This window comes from Phycomyces blakesleeanus, assembly GCF_001638985.1.
Source record: "Phycomyces blakesleeanus NRRL 1555(-) unplaced genomic scaffold PHYBLscaffold_23, whole genome shotgun sequence".
Classification (NCBI taxonomy): domain Eukaryota; kingdom Fungi; phylum Mucoromycota; class Mucoromycetes; order Mucorales; family Phycomycetaceae; genus Phycomyces; species Phycomyces blakesleeanus.
This window is the reverse complement of record NW_017265156.1, coordinates 533,106-551,828: the sequence shown is the minus strand read 5'-3', so window position 1 is coordinate 551,828 and position 18,723 is coordinate 533,106. Positions and strand designations below refer to the sequence as shown.

General features: G+C 32.3%; 4 protein-coding genes across 4 annotated transcripts; 2 read left to right on the top strand and 2 right to left on the bottom strand.

Moving 5' to 3' along the window:
• The first annotated feature begins 8,244 nt into the window (after positions 1-8,244).
• Positions 8,245-8,881, top strand: PHYBLDRAFT_160003 (hypothetical protein). The gene has a single exon (XM_018434097.1). It carries the CDS (start codon positions 8,262-8,264, stop codon positions 8,808-8,810), a length of 549 nt encoding a protein of 182 aa, XP_018287013.1. The 5' UTR covers positions 8,245-8,261; the 3' UTR covers positions 8,811-8,881.
• Positions 8,882-9,587: 706 nt separating this feature from the next.
• On the bottom strand, positions 9,588-10,078 carry PHYBLDRAFT_149970 (hypothetical protein; the record flags this gene model as incomplete). Its single annotated transcript, XM_018432374.1, has 3 exons — positions 9,588-9,631; positions 9,800-9,901; positions 9,958-10,078. The coding sequence occupies 3 exons, from the start codon at positions 10,076-10,078 to the stop codon at positions 9,588-9,590; spliced, it is 267 nt and encodes an 88-aa protein (XP_018287012.1).
• Positions 10,079-11,200: 1,122 nt separating this feature from the next.
• Positions 11,201-14,503, bottom strand: PHYBLDRAFT_67070 (hypothetical protein; the record flags this gene model as incomplete). The annotated part of the gene is made up of 6 exons (XM_018441735.1): positions 11,201-11,232; positions 11,680-11,761; positions 11,837-11,920; positions 11,995-12,005; positions 12,998-13,118; positions 14,468-14,503. 6 exons carry the CDS (start codon positions 14,501-14,503, stop codon positions 11,201-11,203), a joined length of 366 nt encoding a protein of 121 aa, XP_018287011.1.
• Positions 14,504-14,975: 472 nt separating this feature from the next.
• Positions 14,976-18,657, top strand: PHYBLDRAFT_149969 (hypothetical protein; the record flags this gene model as incomplete). The annotated part of the gene is made up of 10 exons (XM_018432373.1): positions 14,976-15,275; positions 15,351-15,487; positions 15,596-15,608; positions 15,675-15,761; positions 15,879-15,947; positions 16,055-16,355; positions 16,456-16,557; positions 16,716-16,814; positions 16,967-17,221; positions 18,530-18,657. 10 exons carry the CDS (start codon positions 14,976-14,978, stop codon positions 18,655-18,657), a joined length of 1,491 nt encoding a protein of 496 aa, XP_018287010.1.
• Between the last annotated feature and the right edge of the window lie 66 nt (positions 18,658-18,723).

Here is an 18,723-nt window from a genome sequence, read left to right as displayed (position 1 = left end):
GTTTATGATACTGATATGTTATATATATATGCATGGTGGTGGTCGTAGTGATAGTAGGGGCTTCTTATTTTTTTGCAGTTTATTTCTAACTTATATACATAAACACATACATACATAATTGACAGGTATCTATCAAAGATTATAAAGAAAAGACCTGTAGCTCCATGTAAATCTTGACGTTTTTATCCGATTATTATATATATTTATTTATTTTACTTTAGTTTACTTGTGTAAATATGCAAACATATATATTTATATTTATATCCATAGAGTGCTTTAAACGTTCTTTATCGTGGACGCCCAAGTAAACCATGGTTGTAATAATACTATATTATTATTGCTTTTCTTTTTTTTAAAAAAATAAAATAAAAATAAAATAAAGAAAATACAAGACATAAGCTACGTATGGCTTGCACAGGAGCACAAGAGACGACCATCACTGTAGTGCAGACTAAACTAACAGATACAGTTGCGGGTGACACAAATCAAGGTAGTTTTAATATTATTCGGTCAGAAAGATTTTTGCCGTTGCGCGAAATTGATACCAAGCTAATTTGCTATTAATTAATTAATCAGAACAATTCTTATTATCATTTAGTTAGTTGCTTGGTCGCTAAGTTACAAGTTGACTTGGTCGCGAAGTTACAAATTGACTTGGTTGCTAAGTTATTTATTCACTGGTTGCTAAGTTGCAAGCTCACTTGGTCGCTAAGTTACAAATTGACTTGGTTGCTAGGTTACGAATTCACTTAGTTGCTAGGTTGCGTATATATAATATAGTGTGTGTGTACAGGTATAAATTATCTATTTATTCTACTTTTACTTTTTATTTTACACAACCCTGTCATCGTAAGTGCTACCAACGGGCTCGCTCTGTAGAAAAGAAAAGATATACGTTTATATTTATTTATATTATTATATTATACTAAAGTGGTCTGAGTACTTTGTAAAATAGTAATATTAGTAAAAAAGAAAAAAAGAAAAAAAAGAGTCGTGACAATAAAGGGGGGTTCTTTTTATTTTATATATATATATGGATCTTCGAAAGCGATCTTGAGTAACACGCATGGATCCAATCGTTGTGCGTCCTTGTAACCTAGCTTGGTTTATCCTACTTATGGTCTGTGGGCGACCCTTTTTTGTTTTATGTTATTTGTGTGCGTGAGTGTACAATATATATACATACATACTTTATTTTCTTTTCTTTTAAGAGAACTATTATATAGTATGCATTTATGATCTAAAGAGATGCTAAGTTTTATTAAATACTGAACGATTGCTCTCATTGTAGGTGTTATTTATTTATATTTGAATATATATAAAAAAAGAGTAAGAGAATAAGAAAGGGAAAGAAATATTGGCTATACGGATTTTCACTACTACTACTACTGCTGCTGCTGCTGCTGCTGCTATGAAATTATTTCATTTTAACGGGAAATAATAATAATAAAGGTTTTTATATATAAAAAAATTAAATAGGTTATATAGCCAAGGAAAAGCCCTGCGGGTATCTTGCCAGCACATTCCAAAAAAAAAATCTGTAGGTTACAAAAATCTCCAGTTTAAGCCAAAGACCATCTATTCTGAATAATCCATCTATCTATTAATCAATCAATCAAGATATTTTATCTATCTATCTATATGATGTATATCAAAGGAAATAAAAGAAAAGAAAGGAAAGAAAGGAAAAAAAAATGAATCTAATCAAAGAAAATAATATCAAAATTAATATAAATTATACTACACATAGTCAAAGATCCGTTTTATGTAATATATTTATATAGCATATTTTATACAATATATATATATATATAATAAATCACCCGGTTTTATTATTGATTTTATTAATAATATTAATATCCTTATTGTCGTCGTAGTCGCTGTAGCTGTCGCAGTAGTCGTCTTTTTTTGGATATTATTATCGCTTTGGTATTGGTCACATTAATGTCCTTGATTTCAAAATATCAAGACATTCGATGGAAATCAATGGTACATATATTTTTTCTTGGAAATTAAATTGGTCAAGATTAGCTTATAATAAGCACACACACACAGACGTCTATATTTATTCATTTATCTTTGGGTAAGAATATTTTAAGGCTAAAAAGAGAAGAAAAAAACATAATGAATGAATGAATGAATGAATGACCCCAAAATACGCCACTTTTCTCTCTCTCTTTCTTTTTAGTTTGAGTTACCCTTAATTAATATATACACAAAGTACACAAAGTACACAGCTTAAAAATGTCTTGGGACACTTTATCTACAAGGAGAATACACAACTCTTTACCTTGTACTTTACGCGCACACACACACACACACTCAAATAAGGGTATGATCTTTGTATTCACATTATGCATAAATGAATAAAGCAAGATAAAGAGAAAGGAAAATAAAAGCAGAGGCAAAGAGAAATAATATTGTACACCCAAACCAAACCAAGCCAATTCAACCTAATCTAGCCTAACTCAATCCAATCCAACCCAACCCAACCGTTTCCCCTTTCCTCCTCCTCATTCACCTTCATATTTATCTTTGCCTTCCTCCTGGCCTTTTTTTTGGGTTATTTTTTTTTTCTTCTTTTACCCAAAAATCCATCATACTCACAAATGGCTTTCTAATATCATATCATATCACATTATATCCTATCATATTCTACCTTATACTATCCTACTTTACTATACTATAGTTTAGTCGAATTTAATCTACCTTGAAGAAGAAGAAGAAGTTAAATAATAAATAAATTAAATCATAATCCAGTTTCTATCTTTATTTATTTCATTCATTCATTCATTCATTTTTTCTTGTTTTCTTGTTTTCTTTCCCGTCATTTGTTTTATATTAAACACTAAAGTACAAAACTATAAAATCATCGATCATTATTTTTTTGTATTAGATACTTACAAATTCATTAATCTCATCTCACTTGACACCCTCTTTTTTTTAGTCTTTTTGGTGACCAAGAATAATTGGGGTAAATATATATATATATATTATATTATATTATATTACCTAAAAACCAAAAGCAACTTGATCGACCAAAAAAATACACACACACCCAAACCCAAACCCAAACCAATACCCACACCCACACCCACAAAAGAAATAACTTTTATTCTTATTATTTATTTATTTTCAAATATCTTTATATATATATATATATTCTTTGTAATGATCGAATGTCAACTGCCAAGCAACAGATACAAATCATAATACTAATCTTTTTTTTTTTATGTTTTGAAATTCAAAATTCAAAACTTAAAATTCAAAATTAGTCAAAATCGATCAACATTTTACAAGAATCAACGAAAAGAAAAGGAAAAAAAAAGGGAAGGAGGACGATATTTAATATTTGGTCTTTAATATTTCAAAAACCTATATGTAATATATGAAAAAAAAGAATAAAAAGAATGAGAAGAATAGATAAAGAAAGGGGAAAAGAAGACAAAGAAGAAGAAGAAGAAGAAGAGGAACGGAGAAGGGGAGGGTGGAAGAGAAATATTTGAATCAAAACAGCAAGAACAACAACAACAAAAGAAAAAATAGTATGCAGGTGGCCAAGATACTTTACAATATATATACTATGATGATATACAAATTCTTTTAAACTACACTACACTACACTACACTACATCAAAGTATGGCTTATCAAAGTACGGCACAGTAGGCTTGGTTTCATTTTATTTTATTTTTGATTGATTGATTGATTTAATTTTGATTTTGATAGATATGTATTTATTTGTAAACTGTTATTGATTCTTTCTTTTTTGTCGACTGTGCGGGATGTCATCCCCCACCACTCCCCTTTCCCTGACCTGTCTTTTCGTTTCCTTTCCTTTCCGCTTCTCCCCCTTTTCCTATTTCCTCCCTTAGATACAATCGGCATGTGCTTTTGTATTTTGTACTTGAATTTGAATTTGAATTTTATAATTTTATTATTTTTTTGTGTGGTCGTCATGGCTTGTGATGATTAAACTTTCTTTTTTCTATGAGAAACGCAGACGTTATAACTAAGATTATATATATATATATATATATATATATGATTAGGTTATTCAAGGGTGCAAATATATATATATCAGAAACCAGCAGAAAATATTAATAATAATGAAAGAATAAAATAAAAGGTAATATGGTAAGAGAATCATATGATAATCAAATATCTGGTTACATTTTATGAACAACCTTTTTTTTTGCTCTTACTCTTGTGTTTATATTTAATCCAAGCTACCTTTTGAGACCTTTTATTTTTTTTTATTTATTCTTAATGACGCGACAGTCAAAATCATGTCAAAAAGGATGGTAATGTAATAATAATGATATTAAACATCAAGAACTTTGATATTTGTCTATAGAATAGATTCAATACCTACCCATTTCTGTATATATGAGTTGGTCTTTTTTTAATATTTATGTATTTGTTTTGAATTTTGAATTTTGAATTTTGAATTTCGATAATAGTCTATTGAATATGTAATGTAATGTATACATTTAATAAATACATAGATATATTTTATTTTATTTTATTTTATTTCTTCTGCTGCTTCTTTATGAGTGTACTTTTTTTTTTGGGATTTAGTCTAAAAATGGGTTTCCCGAGAATATCAGTTGTCGCCTGGTTTCTTTACAGTATAATATAATATAAATAAATATAAATATATATTATTGTGATTATTAAACTACTAATCCGCTCAACCGAGGTAGTTTTCAAAAAGGGAATAAAATCACTGGACCACCAAGACCACGGCAAAGCCCCGCAAGTGTTGTTTTATTATTATTATTATATTTTGTATTTATATTTTTCTTGGTTGTTTGGTTAAGGTTCTAGACAACACCAAGTAGAATATAATAGTCTAGTATAAATTAAAAGAAAAGAAGAAGAGAAGAAAAAGGAAATGTAATGTAATGTAATGTAATGTAATGTATATATATGTATATGTGACAATGATATAGCCAATTCTGTTGCTATGCAACCCTATGACGCATTTGATTGTTAAGCCTCACATCTGGATAAATCCAGGTTCACATGGTGGTGTTACTGTAGAAGATCTAATATGGATCACACTTCTTTTATTATTATTATTTGGTGGGTCTTGTATGTTTTATGTATATATATATATATATTTTAACAGCTATGTAGTGAAAATATTGATTTTATTTTAAAGGACGAATTTGGGTTGTACACACTGCAAGGCTCATGTTGTATATATATATAGAATTCAACTTTGAAATGGGTTTCTATCTATTCGGCCAGTTTCTTTATTTGCCTTTTGTTCCATTTTCAATTTGCACGTTCTTATCCCAAAAATAAAGCCAGATTCTTTTTTTTTTATATCTTGTATTTTATATCTTATATTTGCACAAAACCCTCCCATCGAGTTTAAACGTACCACGCCCAAAAACCTTTTCTTGTTCTACATCCTTTTTTTAGCTTCCTTTTCTTTTCTTTTTTTTTTCTTTTACTCTTTCTCTCTTATTCTACTATTATTGCGCCCACTTCTTACTAAACCCCATTCCCCTCTTTCTTCCCTCTTTCTTTCTTCCTTCTTCTTTCTCTCCCTTCCTTTTTACCCTCTCTCTTCTTCTACTTCTTCTACTTCTTCCTCATCCTCATCCTCCTCCTCTTCTTCTTCTTCTTTCAAACTTTCATTCTCAATCAACTAATCAACAATCAACTGGGGTTCCTTCTTACTTACTCTCTCGCTCTTTTTTTTAATATATATTTTTTGTTCAACAAAAACATTCAAGCTTCAAGCTATACTCTAATACTCAAGCTTGTCCATCGTCATCATATACAACCAATCGAAGCATAGACAACCTCCTCCTCCTCTCTCTCTCTCTTTTTTTTTTTAATTGCCAAGCTGGCGCCCTCTTAGACTTTATTTTTTTTTATTATAATCCATCAAAATTACTTTATATATGATGATGGCAGACGATGTTGGCCGTTTTAATTCTGAACCTATCATGCTTCGTCATCCCACATCGCTGGTCGAGGATGACAAGTTGACAAATATGTACAAACATGACCAGGTAAAAAAAGAAAGGCATATAGATATACATACATGTACATATGCGTACATATATGTATTGTCGTTGTTGCTGCTTATAAAGTAAAAAAAGGCACAGAACAGCGCAATATATTATATTACAGTGTAGCATAGCGTAGAATATACTAGACAAAAAAGGGGAAAAATAAAAGGGGGGGGGGGGGGGGGTGGTGGTGGTGGAGAAAGAAAAAAAAATGAATAGGTTACACTGTAGATTACCTTTTTATCATTTTTTACACATTTTTTTATATTATATATATAATAATTATTTATTTATTTTCTTGTTACACGTGTTTCTTATACTTCTTCATGAAACTCACAGTCACACCACTTCCTTCTTGAAACTGAAGATGAAGATGGCGAAGTAATCGATGTGCCTCAGAACCTCGCGCCAGAACAGTATCGATACGAATTCCCTCCTCGATCACGGATCGAACAGCTCGATCGATACGACCCCAATGACCAATACTACCTCGACGAATCCTCATTCACCACCACTACCACCACCACATCAACCTCGACTGCTGCCTGTCTAACCTTACCGAACGATTACGATTACGACGACGATGTAGAAGATCACGAATCCTCATCCTCGTTCTTTTACAACTCTATATCATCCCAAACCTCCTCTCAAGATCTTGATCGATACCTCAATTCAGACGATTATATCGAATTGAGCGGAAACCACCACCACCAGCAGCAGCAGCAGGATCATGACAACAAGACCCTTAATGTTAGCAGAAGCAACAATAGTCAGAGCGACTATGCTTATGTATCATGGACAGAAGCAGATCGGCCGACTCCAGAATATCCTCAAAAGATGTTTGTTGAAGACGGCAGATTATCACCACTTCAACTCCCTGCTCAGTTCAAAGCATCAACCCAACAACAACAACAAAACCACTTATTATTAACATCATCATCATCATCAGAATCATCATTATTATTATCATCAGCATCAGCAGCAGTACAGCAACAATTAGCATCAGCATCTTCATCATCAGCATCTTCACCATTATCTTATTCTTATTCATCTAATTCTTTTGCGATGTCCTGTAATGAACGACGGGTCCGGGAACAGTCGTACGACTCCACCGTTACTGTCACTCAGCAACCTAATCAACTTAATCAACTTAATCAATCTCAACATAATAACTACCACCCTCAACAACCACAACAACAACAAAAGTATCCCGATCATTTTTATTCTTCAGATTCGCCTGTCGGTCCTTCTTCCTTTTTGTCAGGCCAAAGACGACAATTGTTCAGCAGGCTTGACCGAGTAGATGAAGAAAAGATCCATTGGGAAGATGATCCATTTGGTGAAACTGATGAGCCTTTAACCCACTGGAACATCAAACGTAAGTATTACTATTATGATTATAATTATAATACAAATATATTTATACATGTTTTTTTTTTTTTTAAATAGCTTTGTGTGGAACTCACCCTCATCAACGAAGCTTGTCCTCCCCTCTTGGCTCGGAAGACTCTGGCAGTAACCTGCCGGTCTACCAGAGTGAGTCGGAGCTTTACCTCAGCGACACCAACAGTCAGTACACCGACATGGACTCGCGCAGTGACACGACCACGGCATCCAAAGTAGTAGTGATCAAACTCAACCGAGCCAACCCGGCCTGCCACCGCCCCTCGAGCCTGACATTCTATGGCAGTGACGAGGGCTACTACGACGAGGACGACGAGTACACCAAGGAGATGCCGATCGAATCTGCCTCGGTGTTCTTGCCGCTGTCTGAAGAAGAGCAGGACCAGTTGGTCGACGACCAGGACTATGTGCGCGTCACGGCCGCAACGGTGATCCAGTCCGTCTGGCGAGGCTACCGAGCCCGCCAAGAACTTCGGTCGCAGTACCATACCGAAGGACATGTCAAGCCCACGCACCGGTTGATGATTGGCATCATGCGGATGTGTGGCACAGTCCATCGGCAGCAGATGACCAAAATGGAACAGCGCCTCTATGACGTCGAGCAGTGTCTTCGGGAAGAAACAGCGATGCGGATTGAATTCGAGAAGGCGATGGAGGACATGACTGTTCTGGTGGACCAGCAACAGAAAGCCCTTGTCGAGCGTCTTGAGCAGGAAGTCAGTGTCCGGGAGGCCTACGAGCGCAAGTTTGAACATGCGTTTGAGCAGATCCAGCCTCTCGAGAGCCGCCTCAAGCAGGAGACCAAGGCCCGCGGTGAGCTTGAGTCGATGATGAAGCACGTAATTGACCAGGTCCATGAGATGAAGACCAGCCAGCAGCAGCAGGAAGCCGAACAGGCCCGGGCTCGCAAGGCACTCCAGGCCCAGCTTGACGAAGCACTTGGACAGATCGAACTCCTCAAGAAGCCAAAGGTGCTCTCGTCTTCCAAAGTGCTTGCCACATCAACCAATGGATCACAACATGTCAGCCCACGGTCCAAGGTCCCATCCACAACCCTTCTTAGATCCGCAACACCCCCTCAGCGCCCCAAGACAGCAATGAACAACAACAATGTATTATTGTCGTCTGTGCGAGCTGGTAATGCAAAGGCTGGTCAGAGTGCACGCAACATCACTCGACCAGCTACCTCTGCAGCCATCATCAACCCTCGGTCTACAGTTACTCCTCGCTCTAATAACAATAATAATGTAGCCTCTCTTCCTTCCCCTCCTCAGCTTGAGACCTCTGCTAGACGGACCCGTGTTCCCACAAAGGCACCATTGACTACAAAGTCCACTGCTCCTGTATCTAGAAGGACTCTGATTAGTCGAAAGTAAAAATGATAATAATAAAATAAAAACATTAATATTAATAATAAAAAGAATAATGATGATGCTTGTTTTCTTGTAAAAAAAAAAAAAAGAAAAAGAAAAAAAAAGATCAAATAATATTAATAATAATTACTATAATAATAATAATATTAATAATAAATAATAAATAATAAATAATAATAAACTAACATTTTACACAATCATTTCTTTTTTGCCTTGTTTCTCCCCAAACATAACAAAACTACCACCACCACCACCACCACCACCACCACCACCTCCTCCTCATTCTAAATTCTATATATATAAAAGGGAGCTTTTTCAATTTTTCAATTTTTCAATTTTTCAATTTTATAATTTTATTTCATCCCCCCCCCCCCCCCCATTAATCAATCAATCAATCAATCAATCAATCAATTAATATATATATATATATATATCCAATCCCCCACTCCCCACTTCCCACTCCCCACTCCCCCCCCAATGTATGTTCCCGCATTGGTTCATAAACTTTTATATATATATATATTCTTTCTTAATAATCTAAAAGAAGATGAGCCTCATTTTTATTATATATTGTATATATATATATATATATATATATATATTTTAGTACATGGATTCTTTCTATTTTATTTTATTTTATTTTCTATAAATTCATTATATTCACTCCCCCATTCTTTATTCTCTTTTTATTTTTATATATATTTTTATTTCTTTTCTTCATTTTCATAGTAAAAATATAAAATATAAAATATTCTTTTATAATTTATTTATTTTTTTGTTTCAATTTTCGTTTGTATGAATCAGCTCACTCACTATAATTGCACCTACATATAAAAAAGAATTATAAAATATAAAAATATAAACATGAGACATTAATTATCATTACCCATTAGTTTATCACCATAGTAATAGTAATAGTAAATTATATATATATATATATATATATATATATATATATATTTTTTGTATATTTTGTAAATATATTGTCATACCAATCACAAGAGTCAAAATAAGAAATATTGTGATTCCAGTTCGTATCTTCCATTGGATCCTTGATTCTTGTAGCCGTGGTACATTCACCACTGTATCTTTTTCTATATTATAGTACAAATTATTATAATTATTCAGTATTATTACTGTTATTATTTACCTAGACTCTTTTCAATGTCATCGGATGGAATCTGTAGATCGTCAACAACTCGAAATATTATTTCCTCAGTCTCTTTAACTGACTCATTGGGGTTCTTGGTACCATAATAAGGAGTAGTCATTCTTTTCCCTTTTTTTTTTTTTTTTTTTTTGGTAAGTGTATCTTGTATTGTAGTGTGATTGTATACAATTCAATATGTATATATATATATATATTATATTATATTATATATCTACTATGTGCCTCTTATTTAAGCACAAGGAATAATCGGTTTAACTAAAGAGGTAAACTATACCCGTGTTAAATTTTTGAAATACGATATATATATATATATATTTGAAATAGGTAAGAAATGGAAAGGGAGAGAAAGACAAAGAAATAATAATACTAATACTAATACTAATCGATCCGCTTTGATCTGTTTTGTTATGGTTAAAATAAAATAAAATATGTAATTACTGACATCAGTTCAGTCCAATTAAGTTCAATTCAGCTTAATTCAGTTCAGTTCAATCTAATTACATGTAATATTAACAAAGAAAACAGGTACATTTTATATTTAAATTTACGTATATTTTTTATATTTTTAAATTACAGCCAATACATCATTCTTGCTCAAGATATATAGATATTCTTTTGTTGGTTTGTTTGTTTGCTTGGTTGGTTGGTTGGTTGGCTATTCGTTTTCTTGTATTTAAAGAGGTAGAATGAATAACCCTTTTTCGGTGGAATGAAACTGGTTTAATTTTTGTTTTGCTTTGTTTTTAGAATATATAAATTATATATATACATAAATATATGAGTAGGACAATAGCCACGTTGCAATTACGGGTGAGATCGCTTTTAAACCGTGCACCTTGACAGGTTATAAGCAGTAATGAAGAACGTGCGGGGTTCGACTTTCCAACCACGACACAGTCCACCAATAAAACCCACTTGACATTTGACAGAATCCTCTTCTTTCTCTTTCTCTTATTTTGTTCCTTTTACCCTCGGTAATATATACAGATATATCTATATGTATCTTTATCAGAATACATTCCAATCATTTGTATTTATTTATTTATATATAGATAAAAATATTATACAATTAAATTAGTATATATTACTATTACTTGTATTATAGTTTTATTGTTTTATAATAATAATAATAAAAATAAAAAATAAAAAATAAAGAAAATCGTGCCACATGAGAAGCATTTCAGGGCATTTTTTTTTGGTATTGTCTACAAACTGTTTGGCTCTAAAAGACTCCGCCTCTTATTTCTGTGTTGCCTTGACAACAAAAACAAAAAAAAAACATATATAAATTATAAATTATATATATATATATATATGTATATGTATACATGTATATATGTAGATTCAAGATTGGTTCCCCCTCCCCAGGCCGAAGAATATATTTATATATACATTCATTTTTATTTATTTATTTATTACTGTATATTAAATACTAAATAAATTTGAAGCACCCAAAAGTACTAAGCATTTATGAACACTTTAAATGACTCGGAACATTTTAATCATCTTGTGTACAGAATCTAATTAGGGTACAAATCGGTTAAAAAATACGCGGCAAAATAATAATGATAATAAGGATATTATATCAAAATAAAGAAAAAAAAAAGAGGAATTGCATGGATGAATTAGGAATATAGAAAAGAAAAAAAAAGCTCAACAACAGCAACAACAGAAAGCTTTGAATTAGAATTAGAATCATACCACCAACACTAATACTAACACTAATAGTAATAAGAATGATAACAATATCACTTAGTATTGCACGACAAAGGAAAGGCTGGGACTGGTAAAGATAGATAGGTAGTGAAAAAGAGAGAGAAAGAGAGAAAAGTAACATAAGAATACAACTATTGTTCACTTTTGTTACAGATAAGCCCAGTCCAGTCCAGTATGGTTTAGTCCAGTATGGTTCAGCCCGATCTAGCCAAGTTTCAGCCCAGCTCTGTTCAAGCCAAATACAATTCAGCCAAGCTCCAACCCCACTTTCATCTCACTTTCGCCTTTACTTTACTCTACCTTACTTTTCACTATAAAATAAAAATAAAAATAAAATATTATTATGGTTGATAGATATTCCAAGGTTTCGCCAATGGCCTTTTAATATTTCGTATGTTATTTTTTCTTGTATACATATGTATACTCATAAATAAGTAAGACTGATTATGCCAACAGGTATTTTAAGGTTGCTTGTAATTCCATTGTAATGTACAAGGATATATAAGTTTTTTTTTTCTTGTATTCAGAAATACGTATATAACTATATATGTGCAATGGCTATTTATCGATATCTATATATGTATGTATGTGTAAGTATGCACAGGAAGGTTTAGAGTAACGATACCTTTTATATATGTTTTGTTTTTTTTTGTTCTGGGTTGTTCTTATTTTATTTTTTTATGTAAATAAAGGAAATCTTAAGGTAATTCTGAGAACCCATTTTGCTCTTTGACCTTGTATATACTTTATTTTTGATTTTATTTTTTTGTGGGGTTAAAGTAAGATATTATAAGAAGAGCATATAGAAATGCATTGGCCCAGAAAAATTAAGTTTGCATTTATACCGTCTCTACACAAAGCTCTATTTTATAAATATTTTATATATTTTGTATGCATAATATAAAATAGTTGATATTTCTGATATCACCACAATCTCATCATTACCATCATTACCATCTTGTTCTTCTTATTTGACTTTATTGCATTTTATTGCATTCTGTTTTATTTTTTGCCCAGTATATAATATTTGGCTTTTATAAAACACACATACACACACAAAAGTTTGTGACTCCAAAGAATCAAGGTTTTTGTGGGGTTAAAATTGTCTTACCAAAAAAAAGTAGGACTTTACCAAATGGAAACATGTCACACATACAGAGGGATAGATAGAAAGAAATAAAGAGAGAGCTAGAGAGAGAGAGAGAGAGAGAGAGAATTAGATACATACATAATAATATTAGACTTTGAATCTTACATCATGGGTTAAAGAACCAATCTCATCTCAATGATTTTAAGCTTTTACCCTTTTCCTTTCGACTCTTTTTATACCCTACTCGTACTTCTTTAATCTTAACTTTGGGTTTTCTCCACTTATCTTGTCTTGTCCTTTGACTTGTTTCGACCTTGTATCCACTTTTCTTTTTATTTTATTTTATATATACAAACTATATATTAGTCTCGGTCAAGTATCCGACTTATTTTTACCTTGCTGGACCTTCAAATTATATTTTCTTTATATACTTGGTCTTTTTTTTTTCCTTTTTCTACTACTACTACTTCTTATTCTTTATTATAGAAATCCATAACTTTATTTATATAAAGAGATATTGGAATATGCTACCATGTCAACAGATCAACCTTAAAAAATATTAGAATTTGTCACCATGCCAACACAAGAAAAAAAAAGATAACTTGGAACCTGTCACCATGCCGACATAAATAACAAAGTAATAACAATAATAATAAGAAGATGTATAGTTTTTCCTTCTTCTTCTTCTATAATCTGTCACCATGTCACCATCCCGATACAAATAACATGATGATAATAAGATGAAGAGTTTTTGCTCTCCTTTCCTTTTATTTTATTTTATTTTTAGGTGGTTTGTTTCCATGTCAACAAAATGAAATTAGTACGACTACCACAATAAAATAATGAGAACAAAGAACTTTTTACTGAATAGACCCTTAATTATTATATTGTTTCTCCTTACTATGCACACGAAAATCAAATCAAAGCAAACTAAAGAAACACAGGATCCAAAGAATGATCACTTATTAATAATTAATTCAATTAAAGCTATAAGGATTTCAATAAAACAAAAACATGCACAAAGTTTTGTTAAGTACTTTTTTTTTTTACCTGTTTCTTTGTACGTAATTATATATATATATACAAAAAAAAAGGGGGGTCATATATTCTGATATCCAAAGATCGTCACACAATTCTTTTTTATCATTTTTTGATAGCTCGTAAAATAAAATCCAGAAACTCGTAACCTAACCAAAGCACTATCGCTCGATCAGTAAATCAAAGACAAAGAAAAGACCCTGCAATTTGTATTTTGTATTTTATCAATTTTTATAGACAAGCTTCTTTCCTTTTTAATTAAAAATAGAACAAGAAAATCCTGTATCTATTACTGTCACTATAGCTATCAATATCAATATTAGTAGTAGTATTATTATTGCTTTTTTTTCTCTTTTTTTTTTTTTTTACTTTATTCTTGGGAATCAAAACAAGCTTTTTTTTTTTGAATCATTAAGGGACCTATTTTTTTGTGTCTACAATTAACATTTAGATCAGGTTGATCACAAGCACATGCAAGAACTATCAAGGTCTCCTCAAATATTTTTCTTTATATATATATTAAGAGATACATACGAGATATCAATAATAACCGTTTTCTCTACTTTCATTTTGTTTGGTAACAAAAGTACTTTCTAGTCTATTCTCCAAAGATATTCTAAACTATGCATTGATGTGGCCACCTACATTAGCGAAAGAGAGAAAGAGCAAGTGAGCAAGCATTATACTTATGACCAGCCCTGTATTTAATCAATTTTAATCCAGATACATACATAAATAAATAAAAATTATTTCATGACTGTGCAGTACTCGGTCCTTTTTAAACCAAAAAGAAAAGAAACAAGGAGAAGACCATTTTATCAACTTTTTGACTTAAGCTTTACTATTACTATTACTTTTACTTCCAGGGCCTCTACTACTACCTCTATTACTACTACTACTGTTGCTGCTGCTGCTGCCGCCACCGCTACTACCACTACAGCTACATACACACACATTTTTCTGCAATGACTGTATATATCTTCATATATATATATTTATTAGAATAAAGCAATTTAAGGATCATCTTTAATATAATGATCATATTTTTGCTTTTTCTCTTTCTCTCTTTCTCTTTCCTACTAAACTAATATCTTTACTATACCTCCAAAAAAAACACACACACATACGCACATACACTTTATTATCGAAAATCATGGAATCTTTACATGAATATCTGGATCAGAAAATCAAAGTCAAAGAGGAATCCATGCAAGAGAGTCACGAATACAAAACTAGTGCTATTGCCTGGATAAATCTTGTAGCCGTTGTGTTTGTCAATATATCTTGTGCCTTGACGTGGATGACCGTCTCTAGTTCACCAGACGTTTCAGCGATATGGATGGAAGCAAGTCTATCACAAGTCAACTGGCTTTCCAACGTCTCGGCCATCATAAATTCACTTTTGTCTTTGACAACGGCCTGGGCATATGAAATGTTTGGTCTAAAGAAAGTGGTAAATATATATATATATATACACACCAAATATGGAAAAATAATATTTATTGTGTGTTTGTTTGTTTTTTTTTAGATAATTGTAGCTAGTATAGTTAATACCTTGGGTTGCTGGATTCGATGTCTTGCTATCGTCGTTTCTCCTGACAAACGATACTATCTAGTTATGCTTGGTCAGAGTATCGGTGCTATAGGAGGTCCATTTGTTTTCAGGTAAAATTCGATTTATATGTATTATATTATTTGCCTTAAATTATATGCATTAACATTCAAATTCGCATAAACTCATACCCCCACACCCATATATATATACACACACAGTATTGCAACAAAGGTAGATAATAAAATTAATATTATATGATATATATGTATGTATATTTGCTCATCAAAATAATTATAGTTTGTTGCTGTTTGGTTTGCGGCAAAGGATCGAGGAGTTGCTAATGCAGTTTTGGGCAAGTACAATAAAGCTTTAATATTTGTGAATGTAGTTTTTTTTTTTAGTTGAATGATCACAATACTAACCTCAGTTACACTAAACAACAACAAGCAGCCATTATACTAACGCCTATACTAATACTGTGCTACCACAATAGCTATTCAGCTTGGGATGATGATTTCGCCCTTGATTATGCCTGAACTAGCTGACACGCCTGAAAATACCCCGCGAATGGTGTGTAGTATAGTGTAGTATTAGACTTTATCTTATTCCAAGTAAGTATTATAGATTATAAAGAATATTAATCACCCAAAATATTACGTATATATATTTGTGATTAGCTTATTGCTGTTGCCGGGATTGCGACAATTACCTCGATTCCTCCATTTTTCTTGCCTGGAAAACCAAAAGTACAGCCATCGCCAAGTGCATCAGAGGTTCGGATGCCCTTTAAACAGGGGATTTCTCTCCTCTTGAAGAACCGTAACTTTTGGCTGTCGACCTTTCTCTGTTCGACAAATATCGGCATGTCTTATTCAGTTTCTGTGTTGGTTATGCAGGCAATCATGCCATACAATTACAGTGCACAGGAGTCTGGTATTTGTGCTGCTGTGATTGTTCTTGGAGGGTTTTTTGGTGGAAGTAAGTTTTTTTTCTTCTTCTTATTGATATGCAATTTGTGAAAACAAGCATACAGATTCCTATTCATATCAATCAATTTACTTCTTTTCTTTTCTTTTAGTAATGACAGGTTATTGGGTTGGGCGCACTGGCCAATATCTTATGTTGCTCAAGATGTTTGCGCCAATGTCAGCCGTATCCTACATTATGCTTATTTTTCAAAGTAAGATTAATAAGAAAGAAATAAACAAAGGAGATAAAGAGAGAAAAGAAGAATAGCAATGTATTGAAAGCATATTGAATCGCCTGTATATACATAAATAAGCATTTCAAAATCAATTATTCTTTTTATAATAATGCTTTGATATTGATGTTCTCTAGTTGTTCCCAATGGATTTGGTGTTATTGTCAGTGCATGTCTATTGATCGGATTCTTTTCCTATGCTGTATTTCCAGTCTATCTAGAGTTTGCTAGCGAAAGTAAGTATTTAATAAAAACACACACACACATACTATCTCCTTGGAATTTATAGAGTTTTAATAATATATTGTTCTCCTTTGCGTATATATATATATATATGTGTATGGAGATTATACATTAATACTAATACTAATTCTATTTTATTTATTAGTTACATATCCTGTTCCTGAATCCTTGAGTTCAAGTCTCACCTGGGCTTTGTGTACAACCTTTATGCTGATATTCTCTGTCGTGATTGACGCCTTGCGAGAAGGTCCTGATGCAAATCCTCCGTACAATATGCACAAGGCTACAGTTGTGATGGCCGTAATTATGTGTGTGACCACAATTCCTGTGTTTTGGCTTAAAGGAGATTTGAATCGATTGAAATTGGATAAAAAGGAGCACACAGAGGAATCTAACCAAAGTGATTGTGCCTAACGTCAAAAGAAAAAGAAAATAATAATGAATATTTATATTTGATACTCATATCTAAATATGATATTTCTCCTTTATTCCTCAATGAAGAAAACAACAACAAAAAAACTCCCACCTTCCCCTTTTTTTCCCATAAAGAATTTTTTTTTTCTTATGCTAATTATTAAATCATCTCAATAATCATTCTATCATCGCCTGTACAACAATCTATATTATTGTATGTATCTGTATGTATGTAAAGGAAGGACAATATATTCCTACTTTATAATAAAGCAATAGTAATATCATCCCATTATTAGTATTAGTATTGTTGCTGTTGTTTTAGTAGGATTTCTGTAAGGGTCTGGTAAATTCAGTAAGAAGAAAAAACAAGTGTGGGATTGGAACAATTCCGAGAGGTTCGTAACCATGGTAATAATAATATAGAAAAAAATGTGGGTTGATTTGCACAAAAGTAATATCCCAAGATGGCCCGACCATCTTGTGAAAAAAAAAATCCAAAAAAAAGTACAATTTTTTTTGTGTGTGAAGATTCAATCGAATCTAATACACTCGTCATTCTTTCATAATGCCAGTAAAACATATTTATACTAGTCGTTTTTTATTGTCTACACACAAACAGGTGAGTATAACATAAATCAGCGCAAAGCACAAGCCCCCGTATTATTGCTTTTAACTGATTATAGCCATTGGCCACAATTTCCTTTACAAACCTGCCCAAATAACTGTTTTTTCTTTCTTTTTATATTTCTACTCCCCCCACCAATACACCCAGACCCAGACCCAGACTCTCACGCACAGGAGCACAAACACACAGACACACAACAAAAAAAAAGACAATAGCTATAAAAATGCTTTAAACATTTTTGTCTTGTTAAACTGTCCATTAGATCCTCAATTCCCACCGTATTTTACATAAGAAATACACATATACAAATATAGCCTTTAAAGCAAGAAAGAAACAGAGAGAGAGAGAGAGAGCCAAGGGAAAAAGTATTGTGCAGCCACTCCCATTTATCCATTCATACCATAGTATTATAAACGGCTCATTAATATATACATACATGTGTGTTTGGCAGAGGTTGCAAGAACTTATCGTTACTTCCAGTAACGTCTTGTACACCCAATAATATTTATTATAAGAAACAAAAAAAAATGTACTTCCTTCCGACCCTTATATTTCAAAAGAAAGAAAACCCTGGAAGCTTTTCTACCTTTATCAATTTAATGTTTCTCTTTGTGACATTTTAGACACTGTTAATATCCCTCCCTCGATTACAGAATAATAATATATTAGACGTACTAAGCAATCCTGAAGAAGAAGAAGAAGAAGAAGAAGAAGAAGAAGAAGAAGAAAACCCTTCGTTTGACGCTTACGAACAGATTGAAATTAGCACTAGCCACGATGAACAACATAGTGTCTAGAGATGATATGAAAAAAAGCTTTTAAACGCCAAGAGGTCCAAGAACTACTCTTGTTTCGACAGTACC

What these genes read in the sequence shown, in the direction of transcription:
- PHYBLDRAFT_160003 (XM_018434097.1), top strand. Translation starts at nt 8,262, where the DNA reads ATGATGAAGCACGTAATTGACCAGGTCCATGAGATGAAGACCAGCCAG.